The sequence below is a fragment of the Paroedura picta genome, chromosome 14 (assembly GCF_049243985.1).
Source record: "Paroedura picta isolate Pp20150507F chromosome 14, Ppicta_v3.0, whole genome shotgun sequence".
NCBI lineage: Eukaryota > Metazoa > Chordata > Lepidosauria > Squamata > Gekkonidae > Paroedura > Paroedura picta.
Window position 1 is genome coordinate 28138752 of NC_135382.1, and position 26840 is coordinate 28165591.

The 26840-nt window shown below is 43.3% G+C and overlaps 1 protein-coding gene across 3 annotated transcripts in view; it reads right to left on the reverse strand.

The window, feature by feature from the left end:
• CDH8 (cadherin 8) overlaps positions 1–26840 on the reverse strand; it is a 282681-nt gene that overhangs the window by 65236 nt on the left and 190605 nt on the right. For all 3 annotated transcript variants that reach the window (XM_077309853.1, XM_077309851.1, XM_077309854.1), the window contains exons 9-10: positions 14823–14944; positions 5043–5160 (exon numbers count right to left, since the gene is read on the reverse strand). In XM_077309853.1, the coding sequence (XP_077165968.1) occupies positions 5043–5160; positions 14823–14944 (240 nt within the window). The remainder of the gene's footprint in view (positions 1–5042; positions 5161–14822; positions 14945–26840) is intronic.

The window sequence follows — 26840 nt, forward strand, 5'->3', positions numbered from 1 at the left end:
TAAATAATTAACGTCAAAATGTGCACCGGTAAGAAGAAGAAGAAGAAGAAGAAGAAGAAGAAGTAGTAGTAGTGTTGGTTCTTATATGCCGATTTACTCTACCCAAAGGAGGCTCAAAGCAGTTTACGGTCACCTTCCCTTTCCTCTCCTCACAACAGACACCCTGTGAGGTGGGTGAGGCTGAGAGAGCCCTGATATCACTGCTCGGTCAGAACAGTTTTCTCAGTGCTGTGGCGAGCCCAAGGCTACCCAGCTGGCTGCATGTGGGGAAGTGCAGAATCGAACCCGGCATGCCAGATTAGAAGTCTGCATTCCTAACCACTACACCAAACTGGTAAAGTAGAGAAGGAGGCATAGCACACCCCGAATCTCATCTGATCTTGGAAGGAAAACAGGGTTGGTATTTGAGTGGGGTACCACCAAAGAAGATGCTGTTAAGGTAGGCAAAGGAAAACCCACCGTGCTTCTTACTTGCCTTGAAAATCCCTAGCTGGGACTCTCATAAAATGTGACTCGAGGGCAGTAAAATACATAAAGGGGGGAAGAGGAAAAGACTGATGTGAAATAAATGGCCATTGCACACGAGTTTTCTGTAAAGTATCATTGATTTGTAAAATGGAAACAACTGATAGATGGTAATGCATCCTTTCTCCTTTGGAATATCCAGCTTGGAATCTCATAATCTCGGGGGGGGGGGAGGGATATATATTTCAGAAGGATGTCTTTTGCTGAGTGATAAGTAATTAAGTGATGCACAGACATGTACCAACCAGTCACCGGGTAATGATGGTTTTTGATACTCTCTGCATTTTGTTATATTTCTTTCCCTCCCCCTGGAGAAACAAAAATACGATGAGCATCCTTCAGCATTAATTACAAACTACTTGAAACTGCCACTCCGGAAGCAGGACACAGGTTTGATGGCAGATGCCGCGTTGAAGGTGCGCGCGGCGGAAATCTATTAGATACATTACGATGACTTTTGCTTTTTTCAAAAAAGCAGACTTTGGCATTGCTCTCAGAGGGAAAAGGTTACTTCTCTAATGCAGTGCAATTAGTCACGCAAAAAAATAACATTGCACTTATTTGCTTGAGGATGCAAACAATTTGAAAGGTTCCGAGTCGGTCTGCCTTTCTGCAGCTGACTCCAGAGATAGGAGGGGGAGGAAGTCTTGAAAGGGCAGCAGGTTGGAGAGAGAAGGTTAACGAGAGGTATGGACTGATCATCTCAGCTCTCGATGGAATGGACACGTGCCTAGGAACTGGGTCATGACGGCAGGTGGGTTCTAAATGCATTCACTGGCATGTAAGTAGTATGGCTATTTGTTGACTGGAGCGGACTTCCACGGATTGGAGCCAGCGTTGCCAGGACTCCTGGATGAGTGGCAGCTCTCTTCCCTCGCTGCCACTTGGCGGACCCGCAGGGAGAAAATGGAAAGGGAATAATTGCTAGGTGTGCAGAAGAAGAAGAGTAGTTTTTAAACCCCACTCTTTACTACCCAAAGGAGCCTCAAAACAGCTTAAAATCAACTTCCCTTCCTCTCTCCACAACAGACATTTTATGAGACAGGCGGGGCTGAGAGAGCTGACAGAACTACTCTGGGAGAACAGATAAAACAGGACTGTGACTAACACAGATGGCTGCATGTGGGGGAGTGGGGAATCAAACCTGGCTCTCCAGATTAGAGGCCGCTGCTCTTAACTACTACACGAAGCTGGCGCATGTATGAGCACCACTCTATTATTTGCCCCAAACTCTATGATTTAGCCATAGGAGCCTGGGGCCCAAGATCTATGAGGAAAGGCTGAGGGACTTGGGAATGTTCAAACTGGAGAAGAGGAGGCTGAGAGGGGGCATGATTGCTCTCTTTGTTACTTGGAGGAGGGCAGGGAATGGTTTCTGTTGGCAGCAAAGGATAATGAGTTTAAACAATTTGTAGAATGGTACCAGCTAAATATTGGGAGGGGGGTCATAGAGTAGTTCCACAGTGAAATCAGCTGTCTATGAGGGTAGTCCCTTTCACTTGCAGTCTTCATGCAGTGGCTGGGCAGGTACTTATCCTGGATGCTTTAGGCTGACCTTGCATTGAGCAGGGAGGTTGGACTAGATGGTCTGGATGGTCCCTTCCAACTCCATGGTTCTAATAGAAATGGCCCAACCCATTTAAACAGCCCTCCTTCATCACTTTAATCTCTTATCCAAATCTGAAATGACAATTCTGAGCTAGGTGTGCTGAAGGTCTGCACAAATACAAACCAAAAAACCAATGGATACATGGAAAGGTACCGCTTGAGAGATTTAAATGCAGCAAACCCAGCTGAGAGCAGTCCTTCAAGTGACAATACACACATTCGGGGAAATTATTCTTTAAAGCCATCTGTTTACTGTTCCTGCACATTTACCACCTGACCTTCAAGTATATTTATTATGCCAGGAAATGAGGGTAGGAGTAAAAGTCATTGCTCAGTGACAGTAAAAGAAAATCCAAATTTGTCTCCTTCCTTTTTTTCCTCAGCAGTGTGAATGAAATGATCATTCTAGAGAACAACCGGATGATGGCATGCTCTTTCCCTTCTCAACAGCAAAGCTAAACTAAGTTGTCCTTCAAACTTTGATGATCTTTCTCATCCTTTTTATTACACACTAGATCAGTGGTTCTCAACCTTCTTAATGTCGCAACCCTTTAATACAGTTCCTCATGTTGTGGTGACCCCCAACCGTAAAATTATGCAAGGGTTCTTTCACAGAAAATAAAGCAAAATTGACCCATGGTGTGAAGATCCACTGTTCATGATTGTATATAAATCATTTTTTTTCCTGGGGTTTTTCAGTTCAGTTCTGCGTCTTGTCCTATCAAGTTGTGCTGCCACTTGGAGCACCTGGTGGGAGACTGTGCTATGCTGGAGGCACTGCTGGAGTGGCTGGCAGCTGAGCACGGACACCTGCGGGAGGAGTGGCAACAGTGACAGCACCACCCTGGCCAAGCTGCTTGCCCTGCCGCAACCCGTGTGAGAGGGGTCCCCACCCCCAGGTTGAGAACCACTGCGCTAGATGGTAATTCTCTGGTCATGAAAAAAGTACACACCCCAAAAAACTAGTTTCTGACACAAGACTTCTAGCTGGACATCCCTAGAGCTTTTGGTTAGAAGTTCCAAGTTGACAAAACAGGACAGGGTCCTCAGTGGGTGATCGTGCCATTGTGTCCACCCTCCAAAGTATCCATGTTCTCCAGCTCTGTCATCTAGATATGAGCTGTGATTCTGAAGGATCCCTAGCTCCCACTTGGAGACTGCCAACTCTACTCCCAAGCTAGCCTGTGGCCAGCCTTTCACACTAGGGGGCACTTGACATTTCCAAGGGAGGGCTGATGGTGAGATCACATCTGGGGAATTCCAGACCATGAACACTTGAGTCCCCAGCCTTTGTGCTAAAGGAATTGGCCATCGTTTCTTGAAAGTATTCCTTATTCCTTTAATCAGAAGAAGGCAGCACCAATGAAGTCAAAGGATTGAAAAGCAAAACAGTGTGGCCATGGGAATAAATTACATTCACTCAATGTGCCCCAGCATGTTTCTCTCAGTGCTTTCACGAGGGGGGGGGGGCGGTACACGCCATTGAAAAGTGTCGGTCTTATTCTATGGGAAGAACATTGGCATTTCAAAATGGTGCAGATTTGCGTGAGAAAGCACTGAGTGAAATGCATTGGAGTGCACAGAGATAGTGAAATTTATTCCCATGGCACCATCCCTTGCAGTCTGGGTGCAACTGAACTGATTACGCATAGTCTTCTGCATTGTGATTTTCACCAGGATATCAGCAGTAGTCTAATTTCAGCTTTGTTACTGCGGTTCTCCAGCTATACTGACCATCTGTTAGTTAGCATCTTGCTTGCAGATAAAGATCGTTCTATTCCTTATACAGTGGTGAAGTTCTATTATATTGCCAGTAGAGTGCGGAAATCCTTGGTTGATGTTAAGTGACTTGCTTGTTAATAATGTTACGGTGGCTTTACCTATGTTTTGATGCTGGCCAAAGACCGTAAGTAAACAAATGAATGAGTGAATTACCCATGGCTCCACTGTTTTGGTTTTTTCATTCCACATTCCTTTAATCACCTTGCAAAACTTACAAACATCTGCCTTTATCTCAGGGAGACATGTGAGCTATAAATGAAGCAATTAAAGAACAAACTATTAATCCGAAGGTGATTTTTAAAGCAGTAAAATGATCATGGCACAAATTAGGTCCCTATCTTCTGGAACGAGAATGAGGTGTGCTGAAACGGTGCTTCAGATGGCAAGAGGAACCCTTTGGTCCCAACCTGCTGATAGGTTCAGCTGCAGACCCCAGGACAATGTCCCTGTTTCTCTCCTCTTCTCCTTCCACCTGAGCCCGGACATGTTTTGGTCCATTATTTATTGCACTAATTCTTGTGAACCCAAATCTTTACCCACAGAGCCAAGGAGGACCACCATTTTCTCACGGTGGGCAAAGAATCTCATGTCCCCACTGGGCTCATCCAGCTCCTGCTCAGTGGGTGGGTAAAGGGGTGAGATGGAGGAGCAAGAGCCAGCGTGGTATAGAGGTTAAGAGAGGCAGCCTCTAATCTGGAGAGCCAGGTTGGATTGCCCGCTCCTCCACATGCAGCCAAATGGGTGACCTTGGGTTAGTGACAGTCCTGATAATGCTGTTCTGACCAAGCAGTCCTGTCAGAGCTCTCTCAGGCCCACCTACACCGCAGGGGTCTGTTGAGGGGAAAGAAAAGAAAGGTGAGTGTAAGCCACTTTGAGATTCTTTTGGATAGTGGAAAGTTGGTTACAAAACCCGACTCTTCTTCTACTGAGTGCTGCTGAGACAACTGGAAGTGATGACAGCTTGTCGCCAACCATGTAATAATGCCACTGGCAAATCTCACATACACCGAGAGCCTTGCATTGGCAACCCTAGTGCCAATACCAGATACTTCCAAGAGATTCAGGACAGCAACAATAACCGGCAGGCCTAAAATATCCAATGCAACATTTCATCCTAGTATGCTTACCTTTTTTTTTCTGGATGGTAAAATTTGAGTTGTTTGACAGTTCAAGTGGGAGGTTATAAACAAAGTGATGTCCATTCTTGGGATCATCTTTGTCAATGGCCCTCATGGTGTGAATGACCTAAAGGAGAAGGGGGGGAAAGGTTAACCTAAAACAAAGAAAGATGGCGGCCAAATGCATCACAAATGTTATCTCGCAGGGTTGAATCCTCCCATCTTTTTAACCTGATCTCATCCAATTTCCATCCAGTTTGGCTTTTAGGTGATCAAGGAAATAGTACCTACTGTGCTATCACCATTTGCCTCATGGATTTTCTTGTCTGCACAGTGTATGGATACTGCCTGTTCTTTTGGTTCTTTTGGTATTGGATGGACTCTGTTGACACAACTGTGAACATACAATGTTGTTTCCCATCAAAAAGAGATGGGCTCTGTTTACACAACTGCAGACATACAAGGTTGTATCTCCATGAATACGTCTAATCCCCTTTTGAAGCCATCCATGCTTGTGGCCACCATTCCCTCCACCTTATGAGTAAAGTATGTTCTTTGGTTTATCCTGAATGTCTTGCCAATGAGCTTCACTGGGTGCCCTCGAGCTGTATTATTACTAGAGAAAGGGAGGGTGGGGGAACCACTAATTTAAACATCTTAAAATAAACTCTGCAAGGCTGCCAGTCACAGTCTGTCCCGTCAAATCATATGTAAGCTGTTAGCCAGCTATCTTAAAGCGTCTCCTCGCTCGGGCTGAAGTGAGATGAGTCCAAGCCGTGGCGTAGATGGAGTGCTATAAAGTGGAGTGCTTCAATTTTTTAGCTACTTGGCTTAAAACTCCTATGTCATAATCTTCTGCTGAATTTATGTCAGGAGATAAAATTCTTACTCGTTGTACTTTCTCGTTCCCCCCCCCCTTTTTTTTTATTAACTCACTCCCCTCCCCATAAAAAAGAGAGGGGGAAAAAAAGAGGCATGGGATGCCAGATGAAATATGTTTGGAAAATGTCACTTTGGTTGTTTCAGATACTCAAGTCAAGAAATTAAGAGTTCAGGTTGCCATAGTAACCTTCACCTCACTCAGGCCTATATTCGAGGCGATGAGGGATTTTATCATCTATATGAAGTCATGCAAATATTTCCTTTTGTAAGCCCTGGCCAAGGGCCAAGAGCTTTCGCTGCCATGTTCTCCTTGCTGTGCTAATGAGGACGTCATTTCTTTTTTCCGTCCCTCCCTTGGTGCCAAATGATTGTTTAATGAATGACCATTATTGGAGTAAGTCATTGGCACTTTTAACCTTCAAAATCGCAACAGGAGAGAAAGAAGCCAATGAATAGCTTGCCGTTTGACTGTTTCCCCCAAACCTATGAGTTTTGCTGTGCGACCATGATTTGAGCGGAAAAGACAATTTGCATGAGAAAAAAAAGTTGTCTGGGGGAAAAAAATAGTGTTTGAAGAAACAGACATCTTATCAATGTTCGCGTGAACCGCTGAACTTTGCCTTGATTGAATGTAAGGAATCAAACAAATAAATGGCCTTCCAATCACACTGTTCCAAAGGCTCAAGGGCGCTCAAGGGGTTTTTAGACAGGGCAGTGATTTCTGCTGATGACACCTTCCCTCTACAGCCCACTGAGGCACCTAATTTTGATCATGGGGTCTAGCATGCCCTTGGGTGTAGCATATCAATGGGAGGGAAGGACTTTGGAAATCACAATCCAGTCTTTTGAAAAAAAACTAACAACAACCTCCTTAAAGGCCTTTCAGAATGACATGGTTGGATACAGGCCAATATACCCTGATGGGGGAATGCAATAATTTGCTGTAATTTTTGCACCCATGAGTACCGTGGATGAGCACTATCCCATTTGTAATACAAAAATCCTTTAAAGTGGTTCCATTAGGAACGAGTGGAATTTGACCTCAGATCTCCTTTGATGAAATGTGACGGTCTGGATCCAATGACATCTTACATTGGAGAGATGCCTGTAGACTTCCAGATATGGCTATTTAACTGTGAAAACAGTGATGGGGGAAACAGGACAATGCACAGCAGTATAGTGGACATGTGGAAATTGTGTGTGTGAAAGTGTTCCATCTTTTTAATGGAAATTGATCATTCTAGCTTAAGGTCGGCAGCCCAGCACAGGCATCCAATGGGAGACAGTAGGAAACTGGAACCTATCTGAGATCAGAATCATGCTGGAAACTAGAAACAATGTCAAAACACTCGTGCAACACTCTAGGGTTCACCAAATACTCTATGATTTAACCAGAGAGCCTGGGGTGACTCTCAGGACCAGAAGCGTCATGTTGCCAAATCACATGCTCTCATCCATTTCCCCACTACCACACTGTTAAGTGCCAGCAGGGAAGAGAGGGTCCATGGTGTGTGTGTGTGTATGTGTGTGGGTCTCCTGCTTTATTGGGAGACCTGAACATCGTACTCCTGTTTTGGAAAATGACATAGAAATTATACCGGGGGGGGGGGGAGGCTGATTTTATCACTGAAATGGACGTGGGGGCAGAAAGTGGGGTATGCATATCTTAAAGTTAAGTTAAACTTAAATTTAAATTATACCTAAATGTATATCTAAATGTATATCTATTTTGCCGCCGCCTGTCTTTTAGGCTTCTATTTCTATTTTACTGTATAATTAAGGGGTTTTTATGGGTGTTTACTGTATTTCATTGGTTTTATATTGAGAACTGCCTCAAGACGATTTGCTGTGAGGGGAGGTATAAAAATTTAAAACTCAATCAATCAATCAATCAATCAATCAATCAATCAATCAATCAATCAATCAATCAATCAATCAATGAAGGAGGAAGAAAGAATTTCCCTTCATGGATATAAGAAACTAATCATCAGATGCTGACACCGCAAAACATGTAGCCATTTTATATGGTGTGCTGGTAAAATCAGAGATTCAGCCTGGGAACTTCCTGATCTCAAAGCTGGTTGCAAACTACCAGCACAAATATGCACAAATATGCTTCCCCCCCATTTCTTCCCATTTCCATGCACCATTGCATTTTCATGCACAGCATTTTCTATCCCACTTATTTTCTTTGGCAATGATTTCTTCTTTTCATTCATATCCCTGTTTACATTTGTTTCTTTTAGAACATTTTACACCATATGCCATTAATGCCTAATTGATGTAAAAACAGGTGTCAATCTGAATGGCATATTTTTTTTTACTGGATTTCATTAATAAAGTTGGTGTAAAGGATGGCAGCCTTATGATGGATGAAGAAACCATAACAAAGAGTTTTAGCTTTACAAGTGAGCCTGAGTATTCAGCCCCTGACACACACACAAACAAACAAAAGTCCCGCACCAAAAGAGTCACATTTCTGCTTCAGAGCCGTCTCCTGGACCAGCAAAAAATAGAGGTGTGTAACATCATCTGGGATTGGCAGGCAGTATGAAGCCTCTGGATAGGCTAAGGCAGTGTGGTGTAGTCATTAAGAGTGGTGGCTTCAAATCTGATGAAAGATTGATGTGATCTGAAGAGAAACCATGCACTATGTAATGGATTGCCCCCTCTATAATGAACCAAGAGGCAAGTGTATCAAAAGAATACTCTCTACCACCTCGGGTCTCTCAAGAACTGAAAACATGATTTTTCTATTGTCATATATCGATGCCTATGTTACCAAGAGTGTTGCAGTGTTTGCCCTCACCACCAGGAAAATTTTGCATCTTCAGCCAAGTATAACATGATTTAAGAGCATCCAAGTGGAAAACACCCTCTAATGAGTATTAATTTTCTTATTTTTTTCCTTCTATTATTTTTTCCTTCTATTATCTTTACCGTGGGCTCCTTTTCTTTTTCTGCTTGCTAATGGCAGGCAAGCTCATGGTAATTGTTGCCAATGTCCATTGGTCAGTGGGGAGCAGCAGGCTGGCAAAATGGGGGGGGGAAGAGGAGGAACAGCAATCTTTGTCGCCGTCATGATTTCACTTCCGGTGAGACCTGCAAGTTCAGGCATCATATCCAGGTGACAATCTAGCACTCACCCAGAATCTCCATAAATCCCAGTGCAATGCCATCACTTCTGAGCCAACCTATGGTTATGAAGATCCAGTTCGCCACAGAATGTACCTGCCTCCCCTCATCTCACCCTAGTTACCGGGCCATGCAATTTGTTATCTTTGACGAGTCTACTGGGCCTGGAGAGCCATTGACTTCCCCTCCAGGCTTGCTCACTGCCTTCTGAGTTTCCCAGGGCAGACTGCAAGAGTTATTTTGTTGCTGAGGCTATCCTCGATGAACCCTCCTGCCCTCCCACTCCCCCCTGGCCACAGGGCCCATGTGTGTGCCCCCACTCTGCCAGGTGGATAATTGCTGGGTAGACTGCCAAAAGAAAGTAAAGGCAGAATGATTTATTCCATCTTGCTTTCATCTGCTGATGGCAATGCAATTAAGAATGCTCACATTCTCTATAACTTTTCATGTGTTTTGTAGATCAAGCACATCCACAATTGGAAACACTGAATTTCAGTGAATTAGGAAAATATCAGTTAAAATGCCTGCAAAAACCATGAGAATCCCCCTCCCCCAATCAAATTAGAGAGCGCAAATAGACTTTCTAGATTTCATGTCATCTGCAGCACATGGCAAGAACAAAGTGACTTTAACGTAGGTGGAATCGCATCGAACTGGTGACTCGTTAATGCAACTAATTAATATCAGATTTATTTATCTGGGGTGGAGCGGCAGGGAGCCACAAAAAAAAAAAAAAGAGAGTGAGAGAGGAAAAACAGCCCTTTGCATATGCAAAAGTATAGAAAAGGATGCCAAACACAAAGTGACAATGCTTTTTCAGCAGATATGCTGTTACAGATTCAGAAGAAAAGCGGGGAGAATTCATCTGGCAATGTTATACATCAACAGTTTTTAATGCATTCTGTCACGTCACCAGCCGCCGTGGTTGCCACTCTCAATTATTTCAGGGCCCAAAATAGAACACGTGGAAAAATGAAGTGCATTAGATGGTTCACTCGGTATATTTACAGACTGCAAATAAGGTTTTCTAAGAGGTTGAGATGTAATCACCTCCCTTAAAGTGATTCAAACTCAATTTAACTTAGCTGTAAGTTAGCTCCCAAATGCGTAAATATATTCAGATATAGTATCGAGAGACGGCTTGCTTTCTTCACGTCAGATGATAGAGATTTAATTTGAAAGAGGCAGGTAAATGAAGAGCTAGAAGACTGGAGAATCACCTAGATGTAGTTGGTTGTTTTCAGTGTAGGGTTGAATATTTCAAATTGACTCATGCAATTCAGTTCTTCTTTATCATCTCTTTCCCGCGTCTGTCGCCATGGCATCCCTTGATTCTCTGCTACATAATATATTCCCATCCCCAGTTCTTGGGTCTGTTCAGGTTTCTCTCATGTATGGTGGTGGTGGTGGAAAGAGCTGTCCAGTTGCAGCTTAACTATGACAACCCCTTAGGGGTTTTCAAGGCGAAATGCTTTGCCATTGCCTGCCTCTGTATAAGCACCCCTGATATTCCTTGGTGGCCTCCCATCCAAATATTAGCCAGGGCCAACCCTACACTTCTGAGATCTGCCTAGCCTGGGCCATATATGTCAGGGTTTTCTCATGGATGAGTCCTATTTTATAGCACACCCTTTTTTGGTACTTCTTTCTCAAATGCTCCCTTCTTCTCTGCTTCCTCCCCTATATGCCAATTGCACCTTCTTGTCCATTAAATTCCAGATTCACTTCTCCTTACTGCTTCATCTATTCTTCCACTTCTCTTTCTTTTCTGCATGATGCAGTGGTTAGCATGGAAGACCAGGCCTCAGTCCCCCACTCTGCCATGGAAGCTCAGTGGATGACATTGGGTTAGCCCGTCTTTCTCAACTGATTCCGAAGAGGTGAGGATATAATGGAAGACGGGAGATGTTGTGACCCATTTGGGGTCCCTATTGGTAAATGGACTGTCCATCTTGGCTTTGAAGTTAACTTAGAAACTCTAGTTCAGGCTTTCTCAACCAGCATTTCATGAAATCCTAGGTTTCTTGATGGCCCTAGAAGGGTTTCCTGGATGGGTGGGAGTTAATCAATTTTTATAGATTTTTAAAGTTTGTTAAACATTTATCGGGCAATATGGCCATATATGATCATGTCAACCTGCCCCCCCCCTCCCAAAATGGCCAATGATGAGCCTGAAGAGGGTGGGAAGGGGAGGGGTGGGTATGTATATAGCTATGTTTCCCAATCAAATTCTGCATGATCACACCACTTCTGGGGTTTCTTGAAGCCTGAATAATCTTTCAGGGATTTCTCAATGGTAAGAAAGTTAGGAAAGGCTGCTTTAGTTGGTACAGAATGTCCCAACTCAGTTAACTTTTGGGAGCTAGGCAACGTCTGCATATTAATCCTGTTCTACAGTCACTCCACTGGTTGCCAATCAGGTAGTGGGTTCAATTCAAGGCTCTGCTTCCCTTCATGGCCCCAGACCAAACGAAGACTCCCTCTCCTACTGTACTTTGCTGTGACAGCTTGAGTCATCTGAGCAAAACTTTCTCAATGTGCCATCCTGAAAATGAGTAAGATCAGCAGTTGTCCATATGCTGCTGCTGTTCCCACTTGGTGAAAGGGCCTGCTAGAGGTGATCAGGAAGGCTCCCGGGCGTCTGTCATTTGTAAAATGAAATTGTTCAGGAGGCCAATTTTATGCACCTGTGACAGGTTTTTGCAGCCGTTCATGTGGGGTCTAGCTTTCCCCGTATGTTAACAACCGCCTTAAAACTAATTAAGAAGCAGTATGAAGCTATATGGCTGTAGTATAATGGAATAGTTCAAGAGGGCATTTTTATGACGAAAACAGGATTGCATTCTCTTCCACGGTGCGCTGTATTCATTAACTTGATCTTACTGCATTATCTTCGGCTTCATAATTCCATTTATTTCACGACCGCTACTTCTCTGCAGTGTTTCCCAGTTTTTAAAGCCCTAGTCCTGATTGCTTATTATGGTGCTTGCTGACATTGTTTTCCATTGCTCAATCAAACTGTAAGTAAAGTAAGTCGGCGACTAAATAAATAAATAAATAAATAAATAAATAAATAAATAAATAAATAAATAAATAAATAAATAAATAAATAAATAAATAAATAAAGTCCCTGTATCCAGGCTCCCTGCTACTGCTCCATCATTAAACCCTTCCCATCCTCCTCTCCCTCCTCTTCCTCCCTCCCTCCTCCCTCCATGTTCTGAAGTTCAGGGTGAGTCCTTTCACTAAAAACAAAACAAAACCCTGTGCTTTTTCTTCCTGCTGTCAAGTTTCCTATTCCTGACCTATCTTGCACAGCTGTTAAAATGCTGATGAACACTGGATCCTATGACAGCCCACTCAGCCGATGCCTTGAAAACTGACAGATGGAAGGCAACAGTCTGTCGTTGGTGTATGGTGTGTATAAGATCAGACATGATGACATGTAGGAACAAGGAGGGCAAAAACAGAAGAAAAGCCATTTTGTCTCACCCAGCCTGAAAGCTCGGCCTGGGAGGAAGGCCAGGATCCAAGTAGGGTGGAGAAGCTTCCTCCAAAGGTTATGAAACACAGATCCTCATCCCATTTCTGCACACTTGTGACTTTTTTGTTGTTGTTGTCAAGTCACAGCTGGCCCATAGCAGCCCCTAAGTGTTCTCAAGACAAGAGTACAGTGAAGGTTTGCTGTTTCCTGCCTCTGTATAGTGACTTTGGATTTCCTTGGTGGTCTTCCATCCACGGCTGACCCTGCTTAGCTTCTGAGATCTGAGGCTATCGAGCTTGCCTGGCTATCTGCCTCAGGATATACATAATCATCTTGATAGGATCTCATTCTTCAATGGCCAGATTGATGGTTTAAATTTGATTGTTTAGTTGTTTCATGACTGCTGCCTAAATGGAATAGGGTAGAGTTGCGGAGACAACCGCAAAATTAATTTAAAAATGTGGATTGTTCATAACAATCAAATCTTGGTCCAAACAGGGTCTTGTACAACCCCATGATAAGTAACAAGTCCTAAATCTGTTGTAAGGTAAGCTGCTTTGGTAAATGGTGAATTTAATGCCAAACACCCATGAAGCACAAGAATAGCTGGATTAACAACTCTAGTGTCATGCTGTCAGCTGCTGTTTATTTAAATGAAAATGTCACTACCCAGAAATAAATGAGGTAGCTACAGAGCTGTGGATTTCTGTCACTCAGACCTATTATGCACGCACAGCTTACTTTTGATTTTCACTGGAGTAGTATTGGTGGGGCTTTACTTAGAATGTTGTGTCTGAACTCCGTACCTTTCTTTCCCCTCTGTTTTTTCTCTTGGGCATTATAGAGTATATATTCTGCAGACCAGTGAGAAAAACCAGATAGTGTCATGGTACTGAAATTTCCTCTTTTGGTGTGTATCTACGGCATGACTAATTTCTCTTTATTGGTCAATTTTGTGCTGGGCATGTTTTTTGAAATAGGAATGAGAAATTCTTCAAATTATATTTACTCTTAGATTCAAGTGGGTCGCCATGTCGGTCTGAAGTAGCACAACAAAAAATAGAGTCCAATAGCACCTGGGAGACCAATGAAGATTTATTCAAGGCATGAGCTTTCGAGTGCAGGCACTCTTTCTCAGATACTCTTGATAGCCATCATAGCAGAATATTAGTGGTTCTCTGTCTTTCATCAGTGTACAAGCTCCACTAGTGCACATTTAAAGTTTTGGGGATTTTACAAATGGGATGAGTCTACAATATGAGTGTATCGCTCATCTTGGTTCACTGGGGGAAAATAGTGTGTGTGTGCCCATATGTGCACAGTTAGAAGTTTTAAAAGATGTGTGTCTTCAGGAGGAGATGCTGGACAAGTGGCCAGAGAAGCAGCAGAGGCCACATCAGGAAGGAAGCATATGAACAGCTGAGAGTCATGGTGCACAAGTGGGTCCCCATCCCACCCAGTATGTGAATGACTGTCTGAGCCTGCAGCACGACTGGTGATTTAGTAGCCATTCACCCTGGACTCCTGCTTGGTGCTGGTGAACAGGTATAGGGAGCTTTACAGATCTGCTGCAGGCTGGTGAGTTTGCTGGTGGACCAGGTGGAGGATCAAGGCTGGGATGCGGAGTCACTGTGTACTTTGGCCAGACCAGGCTGGATGTGCTCTGTGGAGATGGGAATATGAATGTTTTCAGCCTGTTCAAGCAAGCGGTGATCAGGTACATGAAGGCAATTGCCAGACTGCCTTTTGAAATATCAGCAAATGGGGAATCGGCAGTTTAGCAATGCCATTTCATTCTCTTCTCATCCCCCCTTTGCCCCAAACACATCTCTTGATTTTCCTTATTAAAAAATCTGTGAATAACTAGGATCCCCCAAATTCTGTTGAGCAGGAGGCATGTTTAGGAAGTCTGCTTGTAAGAGGTTACAGTTTCCCACCTTTGGCATGGAACTTGTAGACTGATGACCATCCTTTCTGGCAGACCATAACACCACACTATAACATCACACTATGGAGTGACACTGGAAGAGTTATAGACCCTATGTTCTAACCAAGCCCCTATGTTCTTCTGCTTCCATCCAGTGGCACTGCTGGTTTTGTTTATTGTGGCACTTGTGACATCTTGTGACAGCAGGAGATCTTTGAACAGACTGTTGATGTATCTACATATAGTGTGTGAACAGGGCAAATATCTGAGAGAATCTGGGGGAATTCACAACTCATTGGTTGACAGAGAAGCAGAACATATTAGAGACAACTATGGAAGCTACAACATCAGAGATACTTACGGTTCCCAATTTTCCATTTTCACACAAATAGGCTTGATCTCCGGATGCCAGTTCAGGAGCATTGTCATTCACATCCAGGACTTTGATAGCCACAGGCACTCGGGATATTTGACTGGGATTTCCTAGGAGAAGAACAAGACTGTGTGAAAAACAAAACAGGGAAACCTAGTTCATTTTATACCGGTGACATAAATGACATGAGTTAGATAGATACTTCCACGCAGAAAGCCAAGAGTTGCCAGCTCTGGGTTGGGAAAGACCTGGAGATTTGGGGGTGAAGACTGAGGAGAGGAGGGATTTTAATGGAATATAATATCATGGAGGCCACCATCGAAAGCAGCCATCTTCTCCAGGTGAACTGACCTCAGTTATAACTTCAGAAAATCTTAATCTAACTGAACTTTGTCACTTGGAGAACTGTTGTAAACTCAGAAAACCTCCAGCTACCACCTAAAGGCTGTCAACCATTGCTGTGCCTTTTCACCTCCCAATAATTGGATGGCTTTACCCAGTGGTGGAAGGTGGGGAGGGCAGATAAAGGAAATAGGAAGCATTTCACAAAAAAGAAGACAGCAAATAAGTCTCTATTGCAAACAGAGTATGCTGGAGATCAGCTTGATGAAGACTTTCTTGGACTAAATGGGTAGGTTTTTTTCTTTTTTTTTACCTGATGAAGTTTGTGTTGTTTTATTGATAAAGGACATTCTGTTTGAGGAATGGAAGTCGTAAACAAATTTATTCACTTATCTTTGCCATTTTACACTATTAGCTGGCCTGACTGCTCATTTATTATTTCAGTCTGGCAAAAAAAAAATTCTGGAGGTGTTCTAATCAGATTTTATAGGAAAGGTGAAGAGCAGAGTTGATATAAGCAAGAAGATGCCTTTTTTTGCAGATGAAATTTCTAGTTCATTCTGTAGAATATATTGCCTAATGCCACAATAGGTGGTATCTCGTATTTTTCAACTCTGGAATGAATGGCCTTATGAGGGCATTCCTTTGGAAGCTAATGTACATGTTACATGAGAAACAGCCTATATGTGGTAACCCCACCTGGGCACACTAACTGGGGAATAGGACTTCTGCCTCAACGTATCGCTTGGACAGCATCCACCAGTCAGAGGACCTTTGCCTTTGGTTTGGTCCAATTGGTTTCAAATGGTCTACTAGTGATGGCTATTGGAGCTTTCTGAAATTAATAAAGTGGCCAGACTTCCTAACAAGACCATTCCCAATCTTCCTGTGTTGTGTGTGGGCTCTAAATTTATGCAAAGGAAGAGGGAAACCAGGGCTCAATTCATAGACAACAATTCACATGGAGCCTGATGGAATGCTCTACCAAATGAGATCAGGGCTCCACAAGACCTTAACTAGTTCTGCAGGGCCTCCTAGGCCTATGGTTGAGGTCAGGAATCATACCACCTAACAATATTGCATTGGCTAGCCTCCCTTCCCCCTTCACCCCTGAGCATCAAGGGTGATTCCTTCCACTAAATAAAACACTCCTTAATGCTCATGCAATTGGTATATATTTTGGAGAAACTGTAACATGTTTTAAAATGTAATAGTGATTTTAATGTTACTGGGTGTATTTTATTGATTAATGTTATCTACCCTGAGCCTCATAAGAAGGGCAGATAATAACAAAAATGTATTATTTATGTATGTTGGTTTTCTTCAGCAAATACCAGTTCTAGGGGGTGAGGTCAGGGGGAGTTCTTTGCTTTGTCATCTTGTTTGCTGGCCCTTTAGGGCAACCAACTGGACCTCGTGCAAAACAGTACCTGGGTCTAGCCTGATCTCCTTAGGTTCTAATTCTGTTGCTTCTAAGGCCTTTTCCGTTCCAGTTCCAAGCAGTTGGAAAGAGACACCAAAAGAACTGGAACCTTACAAGGACCTAAACATTTTTCACAGTCAGAGTAGTTCAGCAGTGGAATAGGATGCCTAAGGAGGTGGTAGCTCCCCCTCACTGGCAGTCTTCAAGCAAAGGTTGGATACACACTTTTCTTGGATGCTTTAGGATGCTTTGGGCTGATCCTGCGTTGAGCAGGGGGTTGGACTAGATGGCCTGTATGGCCCCAACTCTATGATTCTATGAGTCTATGATTCTATTCCTTTCCTCTTTTATATCTGTGAGGAACTCAAGCCATTATTTTATGGGAAAGAACAAGAACTGCGCACACAGCATCAAATTCCACAATTTATCCCTTGTGTCACGCAATGAATTCTTTTCATGGGTATGTTTAATATGGAACAATAATGTTCTTCTCCTGGGTGTGGGGGGAGATAATGGTTGCGCACATTTCAAACACAACTTCTGTATCTGTATCTGAACTTCATAAAGGGAGGGGGGGAAGTGATGTAAACAATTCAGGCATTGAATTCGGTGCCAAGTGTCACATTTAAACACTAAAGCTTTCCTTTTATCTAAATTAATGGAATGATGGCAGCTCGACTTTTATAGACATTACAGAGAAATGTAATTAATTAGATAAGCTTCTGAAGAAATTATTCATGCCTCTTGTGACTGGCCCCAAAATGTTTGTCTTTCATCTGCAATATAAACATGCAACCTAAAGTTATTAGAATTAGAAATTTCATGAGAATTCATTTTTTTAAAAAAATTAATTTACTAAACACCAAAGAAGTACCCACTGAGTTTGAAAATCTCCAGTGAGGGGGATATCCCTAGATGATTAACTGTGCAGCTCATAAAACAATGAAATGTTTTATTTAGGCAATCACCGTACAGAAGCACAACAGGGACAAGCAAATATTCTCTGGTTCATTTCTTTTTGCATCTACTTGCATTTTTGTCAATGGTTTCAGTTCTTGGCTTTTCACTGACATTCTACACAGTCATTTGTGTTGTGGACACTATTTGTACACACACATGTCTGGTATCTGAATGTTTCTGAACGTCCCATGTAAAATACCTCTTACATGTAGCAAGCTGTCTCATCAGGGAATGGATCAGCACAAAACCTATCTTCCTGCTGTGCTAAATTCTTCTTCTTCTTGAGAAAAACAGCCTGAACGTGAGAAACCCAGTAATACTGTCTTCTCACACAGGATTAAGCCCTTTCAAGCATCTCTGTAAAGTTTACAGGTTGACCAGGCTATAGCTGGGGCTTGGGGATATCCAGAAATTACAACTGATCTTCAGACTACAGAGATCAGTTCCCCAGGAGAAAATGGCAGCTTTGGAAGATGGCCTCAGTACCTATATACCCTGTGCCAGCTTGGTGTAGTGGTTAGGAGTGCGGACTTCTAATTTGGTTTGATTCCTTGCTCCTCTACATGCAACCAGCTGGGTGACGTTGGGCTCGTCACAGCACTGATGAAGCTGTTCTGACCGGGCATTAATATCAGGGCTCTCTCAGCCTCACCCACCTCACAGGGTGTCTGTTGTGGGGAGAGGAAAGGGAAGGCAAATGTAAGCCGCTTTGAGCCTCCTTCGGGTAGAGAAAAGTGGCATATAAGAACCAATTCTTCTTCTAACTTGATTAGAGATGTAATATTTCCCAAAATTCTTCTTCTTCTTCTTCTTCTTCTTCTTCTTCTTCTTCTTCTTCTTCTTCTTCTTCTTCTTCTTCTTCTTCTTCTTCTTCTTCTTCTTCTTCTTCTTCTTCCCTCCCCCAAAATCCAGTTGCTCCAGGCTGTACTCCCAACTCTGCAGGAATTTTCCAACCTGGTGCTGACAACTCTATTTATTTGCAACCTGAGCTAATAAAGAGAATATCCATGATTCTTTCTTCTTGGATTAGGAACTGTAGGTGTCACTCAGACTAGCATGTTTTTCCATGGGGTGCATACCCTCATCTGCATTTCTATGACAGCGAAGTCATGCATGAATACTGTTTTCCTAGTGAATATATCCAGGAGGAAGAAAATGGCGACAGACCTAAATTTCCTATAATCTGCTAGTCTGATCCATATGCCTATTTGCTTCTTGCAAATTTATTCAGCTGCAATGTTAAGATTTTCATGCCATATACGTTTGTGAAGATTGCATCTGGGAAATCTAACAAGATAACCTCTCTGTGTGATAGCTTGATTTTATTCCGTACTGTTTTATGTTGCCCTTTCCCCCCACAAATCTTTAATCTGGGAGGGAAAAAGTAACAACAGCAATACCCACTTGTAGAAATACATTATCCCATGACAAGTTTGGTGATAAAACAAGGTAAGGCTGAGGCGGTTTTTATGGATGGCATATTTAAAAGAGAAAAGCTACAGTCCTGAAAATATGATTCCTAGCCCTGTAGCATTATTCTGTAGGCAATCAGAACCAACCACCTAATCTGGAATTCAAAGTTTTCTGAAGGCACTGGAAGTAGTGTGATTGGAGCTTACAGAAGGCTTTTTAAAAGTGCCATTGTCATATAGGACGGGCCAAATTCTGATTGGGTCCACAGCATATGGGATTACATTATTCATCATGGGGCATCCTAGGGGAGCCTAGGATTGTCTGGCAGCCAGGCAAAAAAGGTTCAAAGGTTGTTTGCCATTGCTTGCCTCTGTGTCAAGACCCATGTTCCTTGGAGGTCTCCCATCCTAATATTAGCCAAGGCTAATATGAGATGGGGCTTGCCTGAGCTAGCCAGGTCAGGACAGCATAAGCGGAGGTTAAGATTTTCCCATTGTTCCCTTTTCCTGGATACAAAATGATCCATGTGGGAGCCCTCGTTTTGTTTTATTAGGTTTGATTGTTTCTGCAATTCAATTGTTGGTACTGCCTACTGCCAAGGGAAACCATTTTAGACTGAGTCGTGGAATACAAGCCAAGTGAAGTAAAGATCATGCTTCCCCTAGAAAATGAGGACATGGGTATGGTTTAGGAGGAACTGAGTCACTTTATCAGTGCTCCAGTGGACTGAGGCAACAAGATAACATGGACTTTGTACTACATTTCAGAAATAAAGTAGATTATATATATATATATGGCCTGGAGAAATGAGGTTTGGACTTTACGAAGAAAAAGTTTTGAATCCTTCAGGTTCAGAAATCCCTGGCCCGCCTGGCCAAAGTCTGTATCTCCTGCGGCCTTGGTGGCTCCTCGGGAGGCTATCCAGTAAGTCCCTTGCCCTGGCTGACTGGTTGGGGAGCCAGTACCAGGGACAGGCTCCCCCAAACCCCACCCAACAGGGTCCCCATAGTCTCCCAGTGCACCACAACTGTGCTGACCACCACTGGGCTTGCCCCCTACATTGGGAACCATCTCCACCCGCCATTCTGAGGCCGCTTGCTGCCTCTTCCCCAACCTCGTTGTTTCTGACCGGTGCCTCCGTGTCACTCCTGCATGCTGCTGCCCCCCCCCCCGATTGTCACCTGCTGTGGCCTCTGTTGGGTGGGGATGGGGGCCATCGCGAGTCCAGAGATGGGTGGTCAGGACAAACTTGCTAACTGAAGTTGTAGCAGGTGGGGATGCAACTGTTTGGAGCTCACTGGCTTCCCTATGAGAGCAGAGAGCAGATTCCATTTGACCACCCTGGAAATGCTATATTAGACTTCAAGAGACTGCTACAAAAAAAAAACCCAAAAACATGTTAAATAAGGGTGATGCTCAGGAGGGGAATTGGGTGAGAGTGAAAAAAAACCTGGCTGAAGCCATGCCAGCAATGGTAAAATAGGAACAAAAAGATACCCTGCCCTCAAATCAGAGATGCCAATTCCAAGGTGGGACCTGGGGAATCCACGGAATTATTGCCCAGATTCACATGATAGGGATCCGTTCCCCTGGAGAAAATTTGGAGGGTGGACTCAACAGAATTATTTTCCACTGAGGTCCCTCCCTGGGCCAAATCCCACCCACTTCTGGCTTCACCCCCAAAGTCTCCAGGCATTTCCCAACTCAGAGCTGGCAATCCTACCTGAAACGTTTGGAGGGTCCCAACACCACGTGGCTTGGTTGTATTTCCTCAAACAGACTGGCATTTCCAAAGCACAGTTCCTTGCTCGGCCAGTTCATTACCATTTAAATATACTCAGAATAAGCAGACGGTGCACAAAGACATTGCTTGCTCTGCCTCTCCAAGGAGAGCACTGAGCAAACTTTTTTTTTAATGCCACCTTTCCCTTCCCGCTCATGTAATTAACTTGAGGACTGCATTGCTGTGCAGCTTCTTTCTGAGTCATAACTAATAGTTACTGTGTAATTACTTTTGCACCTCTGTGAATTGCGCTTGATAACTGCCCTTCAGATCAGCTGGACAGAAATGAGAATGTTGCAGTCCTGGTTTTGCCTAATCCTCTGACTGCTGGGGCAGTCATGCCTCCCGAGACTGGGTATGCAATTGTGACCATGTGACATCGAGTTCAAACCAATGCAATGGCCTTTGTGTGAATAGGGAACTCAAAGTCATCAAGCCGACCAGCAAACAGGTTAGACTACTTCTGAGGTTGGTGTTTTCTTGGGCTGCTTCACAGCTTTTACCTTAAAAAGCTGCAGCCACCCTCCCCACTCTGGCTGTGACTTCACACCCAAACATACATGGAAGGAACTGTGCTAGTGGCGTAGGGTCCATGGATTTCCGGGGTCCCACTAGTACTCCGTGGAGCATTGGAGCTAAAAAGGGGAGGAATCGTTGTCACTTTGGCCATGAACCTGGAAGTAATGTCACTGCATTGGAGCGATAGTCAGAATTCACTTGTAAGTCTGGGGTGAATCCGAGAACACTGACCCAATGAAGTAACATCAATTCTGGTTTCATATTGGAAGTGCCATCAAGATATCAGGGAAATGTCAAACACCCTGACTATGCTCCACATCTTCCTGAGATTGCCAGTGCTTAGATGGCAGTTTTACACTTTGCTGTTCTGGAAGGGGGGTTATTTTGCCCCCATAGCATTTCCCTGCTGAAGAAAGAAAAACCGAGAAAGTGAGGGAAGGGGGGTGGGAGAGGGGAGGAAGCAAAGGCAGGAGAGAATAAGATGGCCATTCCTACAAGTTCCTTAAGGGTCCCTATTTATCTTCACTTGTATTATATCATCTGTCTGTCCGTCTGCCTGTCTGTCCGTCCATCTGTCTGATAGATATATGCTATAAATAGCGGATTTACAAGGCACTACAGGGGCATAGAATAATGGTAGAATCCTTGAGACTTAGATCTCTCTCTGAAGGATAATTTAAGGTCTTAAATTACTCCTCCCATTGATAAAGATAATACATTTGCCATTTCCTCCCTTCAAGGAAGGTACTATATTTGCCCACAGTGTGGCCATGTCTACATGTATGAATGAGCTTATTCCTTAATCCCATTTTCTGCACTTTGATAACTCTGCAGGCCGCTTGGCAGGTCTTCTGCAGGTCTTCTTTTGCAGGTCTTCTTTGGGGACCAAATCTAGTCATCCCAGTTCAGTTATTGCTATGGTGTTAATTCATCTCCCTGCTGCTATCATTTGCTGCTGTGTACCTAATTTGCACCTACTAATGGAACAGCTTTTCCTGATATGTTTATCTATTTGGTAGAATACCAAGAGGATATTTGAGTATTAGATTTGCTAGCACATACTGAGGTTTGAAATTCCAAAACGGACAAGATTTTTTTGAGTTAATTTTCCAAGGGCATATGGAAAAATAATGTGTGGCATCCAAGGCCCCAATCCACAGTGCTGCTTCGCTGTACAGAACTGGCAGCAATGGTGCTAATGATCCCCCAACTCTAATATACGCTAAGGCATCACTGCAATGTTGTTTCTGATACCTGGGTAGAAAGATTCACCCTATATTCCACTTCTCCAATGCAAGTGTGTGTGTGTGTGGTGACCCCAATACAATCAGTGCACACACTTCAAATTCTGATAGGCAAAGGTCAAGGTATCCCCTGTGCAAGCACCGAGTCATGTCTGACCCTTGGGGTGACGCCCTCCAGCGTTTTCATGGCAGGCTCAATACGGGGTGGTTTGCCAGTGCCTTCCCCAGTCATTACCGTTTACCCCCCAGCAAGCTGGGTGCTCATTCTACCGACCTTGGAAGGATGGAAGGCTGAGTCGACCCTGAGCCGGCTGCTGGGATCGAACTCCCAGCCTCATGGGCAGAGCTTTCAGACTGCATGACTGCTGCCTTACCACTCTGCGCCACAAGAGGCTCTAAAAAATTCTGATAGGGTAAGGGAAATATCAAAGCAATTTATCACATTAATATTGAGCAATACGTGGAGTATATTTCAAAGGGTAGCTGCATTGGTCTCTGATGAAGAGAGGTTTGAATCGTAGACGCTCATCTCAAAAGCTTACACCCTGAAAAGCTGTCGGTCTTTAAGTTGCTTCTGGATTTGAGTCTAGCTATGCTACATGCAGAAGGAAGATAAACAAAGTAGAAACATAGTTTTATTTTAAGCAGGAGCTAACTTTGGGGTTTCAATTAGATCGCCCTTCCTGTTAAGGGTTTTAATTGAAAGCTATCATTTCTCCAATGGCTGACATGTGCCATCTGCCAAATCAAGTCATAGCAATTAGTTGTTTGCTTTCTATCAGCAAGTTGATTGGAGTGGTGTGTGTGTTGGGGGGGGGTTGTATACCATAAACTAATGCACCAAATTTCATCTAACAGATGTTACGAAGTACGGATTCTGTCTCTGAAATCAAGGTTCTAACTTTTCATGTTTATTGATGCCAGGTATTGCCTGCAGCTGGGTGTTCAAATATCTGAATTATGTGTTATGAGGATACAGATGCCCATTTGGCAGTAATTCAGTGCAGGCAAGGGATGGGAAACAGGGAGAGAGGCAACTTGCTCTTAACTTCAAACTCATTCTCGTTTTTGCCAGTTGTACACATCTCATGACTTCGCTTTCCCATCCCCACATTCCCTATCTGGAATCACCATGGACAACACAGTAGAAGCACCTGGCAATACAGTCGGGGCACTCCCTGCCCCATTTGGCTGCTATATAACTATCCCCTCAGGGCAGTGGTTCTCAACCTTCCTAATGCTGCAACTTTGGCCCATACAAGTTGCTAGTCAACAGCCCTTTTTAATCATCTGTCCAAGTGGTTCTCAGCCTTCCTAATGGCACGACCCTTTAATACAGTACCTCATGTTGTGGTGACCCCCAACCATAAAATTATGCAAGTGTTCTTTCACAGGAATTAAACCTAAACTGACCAATGGCGTGAAGATCCATTGCTCATGACTGTATATAAATTGTTTTATTTTCTGGGGTTTCTCAGTTCAGTTCTGCCTCTTGTCCCACTATGCCGATCTCGCTCTTTTCCATTGCTCCAGACAGACGGACGCTCCATCTACCCCACAAGTCTGCAAAGCTGTTGTGTGGATGGCCCCTCCTGGCCAAGCTGCTTGCCCTGCCGTGACCTCTGTGAAAGGGTCATTCGACCTCCAAAGGGGTCCTGACACCTAGGTTGAGAACCACTGCCTTAAGGAGGTGACTTTTATGGAATGAGCACTGGCAATGACTGAATCCAGATCAACTCATTCTCAGGAGCTGAAGGGAAGATACATAGAAGTTCTTAAAACGCTTAAACAGATGTCTCAGTGACATTCCTCTCTGCTCTCTCTTCTCTCTTGGAGAAGAAATGATTGTACTGAAATTTGCTAATATTTATACGAAAATCAATTCTACACGTCGTGTGTGTGTGGAGGGAGATAGGAACAAATCCTTCATAATAATTATTGCATTAGCAGGGCTTTTTCAGTGAAAGAAAAAAACTAAGATGAAAAAGGTAAAGGAAAGAACAAATGATCTGTGACATGATAATAAATGTGCAACTGGGGGAGAAATAATATTCTGACTAATTCTCTTCCATTTTAAGGGGTTCTTGTGTTATTTTCCTGCACAATAATATATTTCATAATCAAAAGATAACTTTTTTCCCCCTGTAGAGAAATGCACAGTGTGGCGGTTCAGTTATTGTATATTTATATTCTTGATAAACCATAAAAAGCATTTTTGGCCACTTTACAGAAAACATAAAACCGTCCTGTAGGTTTTCAGGCCTCAGCTGAGACAATACTTTAGATAGGAATAAAGGCTATGTTTTGGTACACTGTGTAGCTTTGTCCTTGAATGGCTATTAACGAGACAAGCCACCAGATTTGGAAGCTATACTAATTTTGACATTCCTGTTTCTGACACAAGTTCTATCCATTCATTCAAAGAGGCAGATCTCCTCTTTTTAACCTGTTTGAAAACTATCATTGAGAAATATTACCATTTCAATTGTTACCCCTTTTCCCCCCACATCAATTGCATATAATTGGCATATGAATGGCCTACAGAAGATGTCTCCAAGGTGGCACCATTGACACATTTTCTGGTGCCGACAAGTGTTTTTAGGAAGGTTGTGGGGCTAGATAGCTGGGGAAGGGGGATGCCCAGCAGGACTTCTGATTGGCCACTGAAGATCTGAGTGCCTATGCAGAATTGTTTAAGAGCACTGCCAGCATCGGCTGCATCCAAAGAAAAAGGAACTTTACGGCATTGTCATGTGCATATGCAAGAAAATATTTTGAAACAATATCTTTATTTTAAAAGGAATCCTTTCAAACAAAGCGGCTGCCTGAAATGCTGAATGCATTACTTCTTGACAGTCTGTGGTAGGCTTTGTCTCTTGGGGCTGCCCTTTTGTGGTTGTGCCCCTTGCCCTGTGTCATCATTTCAGAGAGATACGTAGGTTCAAAAAGGTTGGAGAACCCTGGCATCCAGTAAACAAATGACTCCGGAACACGGCATGCAAAATGAAGACAGTGAAAAGACTCAGAATAACAATATAAAGCAAAAAAAGAAAGGAAAGAACACTTTAGCGCATCTCTGCTATTAACCTACTTAAGGAATCATATCTGAGAGTCACAGGAATTCAAGGCTATGGCTCAAATCCCCATTCAATGTACTATGGAGGAGAATTGTGATGTTGGTTTTTTATAGGTGAACCATATGGGCTGAGGAAGAGTGCTTGCACTCAGAAGCTCATGATTTGAATAAATCTTTGTTGGTCTTAAAGGTGCTACTGGACTCTGATTTTATATAGGCTATCGTTAGGGATGTGCCCTAGACGAAATACTCCCCATAATACCTTATGGATATTTGGGGGGTATTAATTCAGGAAGTTTTGCTCTTCTCTTTTCTTGCCATTTTCAGCTATCTGAAATGGTGGAGTCTGAAAAATCCTGGAAAAAAATGGGATTACAGATGGAGTGCTTTTAAAGAGCTCTCAGTCCCTTTACATGCACTTGGAGTGAACCCTCTGCTTGGGGAGGGTATTTAAAGTGACACTGAGCCCTTTAAATGTCTTTGGAGTTCACCTGCACTGCCACTTTGGCTTGCAAACGACATTTAAATTTTAAAGGGGCTACAATCTATCTGAAGTTTAAATGCCTCCCCACCCCCCTTCATTAGAAACAATAAAGGATAGGGGCACCTTCTTTCAGGCCCATAGAATTAGATCTCTTGGCCCAATTTTTTGAGACTTGAGGGGGTGGGAAGAGGTGCCAGCAGCTATGCTGTAACTTTGGTGTCTCTATCTCAAAAAGCAGACCCCCTCCCAAGAGTCTCAGATACTTCTGGGTTGATTCTCCATTATAGTCAATGAGGACCATTGACTCTGATGGTCCCCATAGATTATAATGTAGCTGCAATTCAGCATTTCCAAATATTTACCAAATCCAAATATTATACTAGTATATACTAGTATTCGGTTTAAGAAACACATTCCCAAAGACAAAAATTGGTTCAATGGGAAATCGTTAGCTGGGTGGTGGCATCTGTAAATTATGCTGGCTCAGATTTCCTTTATTTCTTAGGCAAATAGATCCCGAAGTTTTTAAATTAAATCTACTTGCTGCAGTTTTCTTCATTGTGCTGTATTGTTGCTTTTAAAACAATTGCTGCACACTGGCAACTGGTGAGAGACCGGAGGGGGCATGGTGGGTGACATCACTTCTAGGGAGGAAAAAGGGAAGTGACATTGCACCTTTCTAAGAATCATCAGAAACTCTATGATAAAACCACAGATTTCCTGGCAATTCCTAGAGAGGTGCAACATCACTTCCATGTTTCT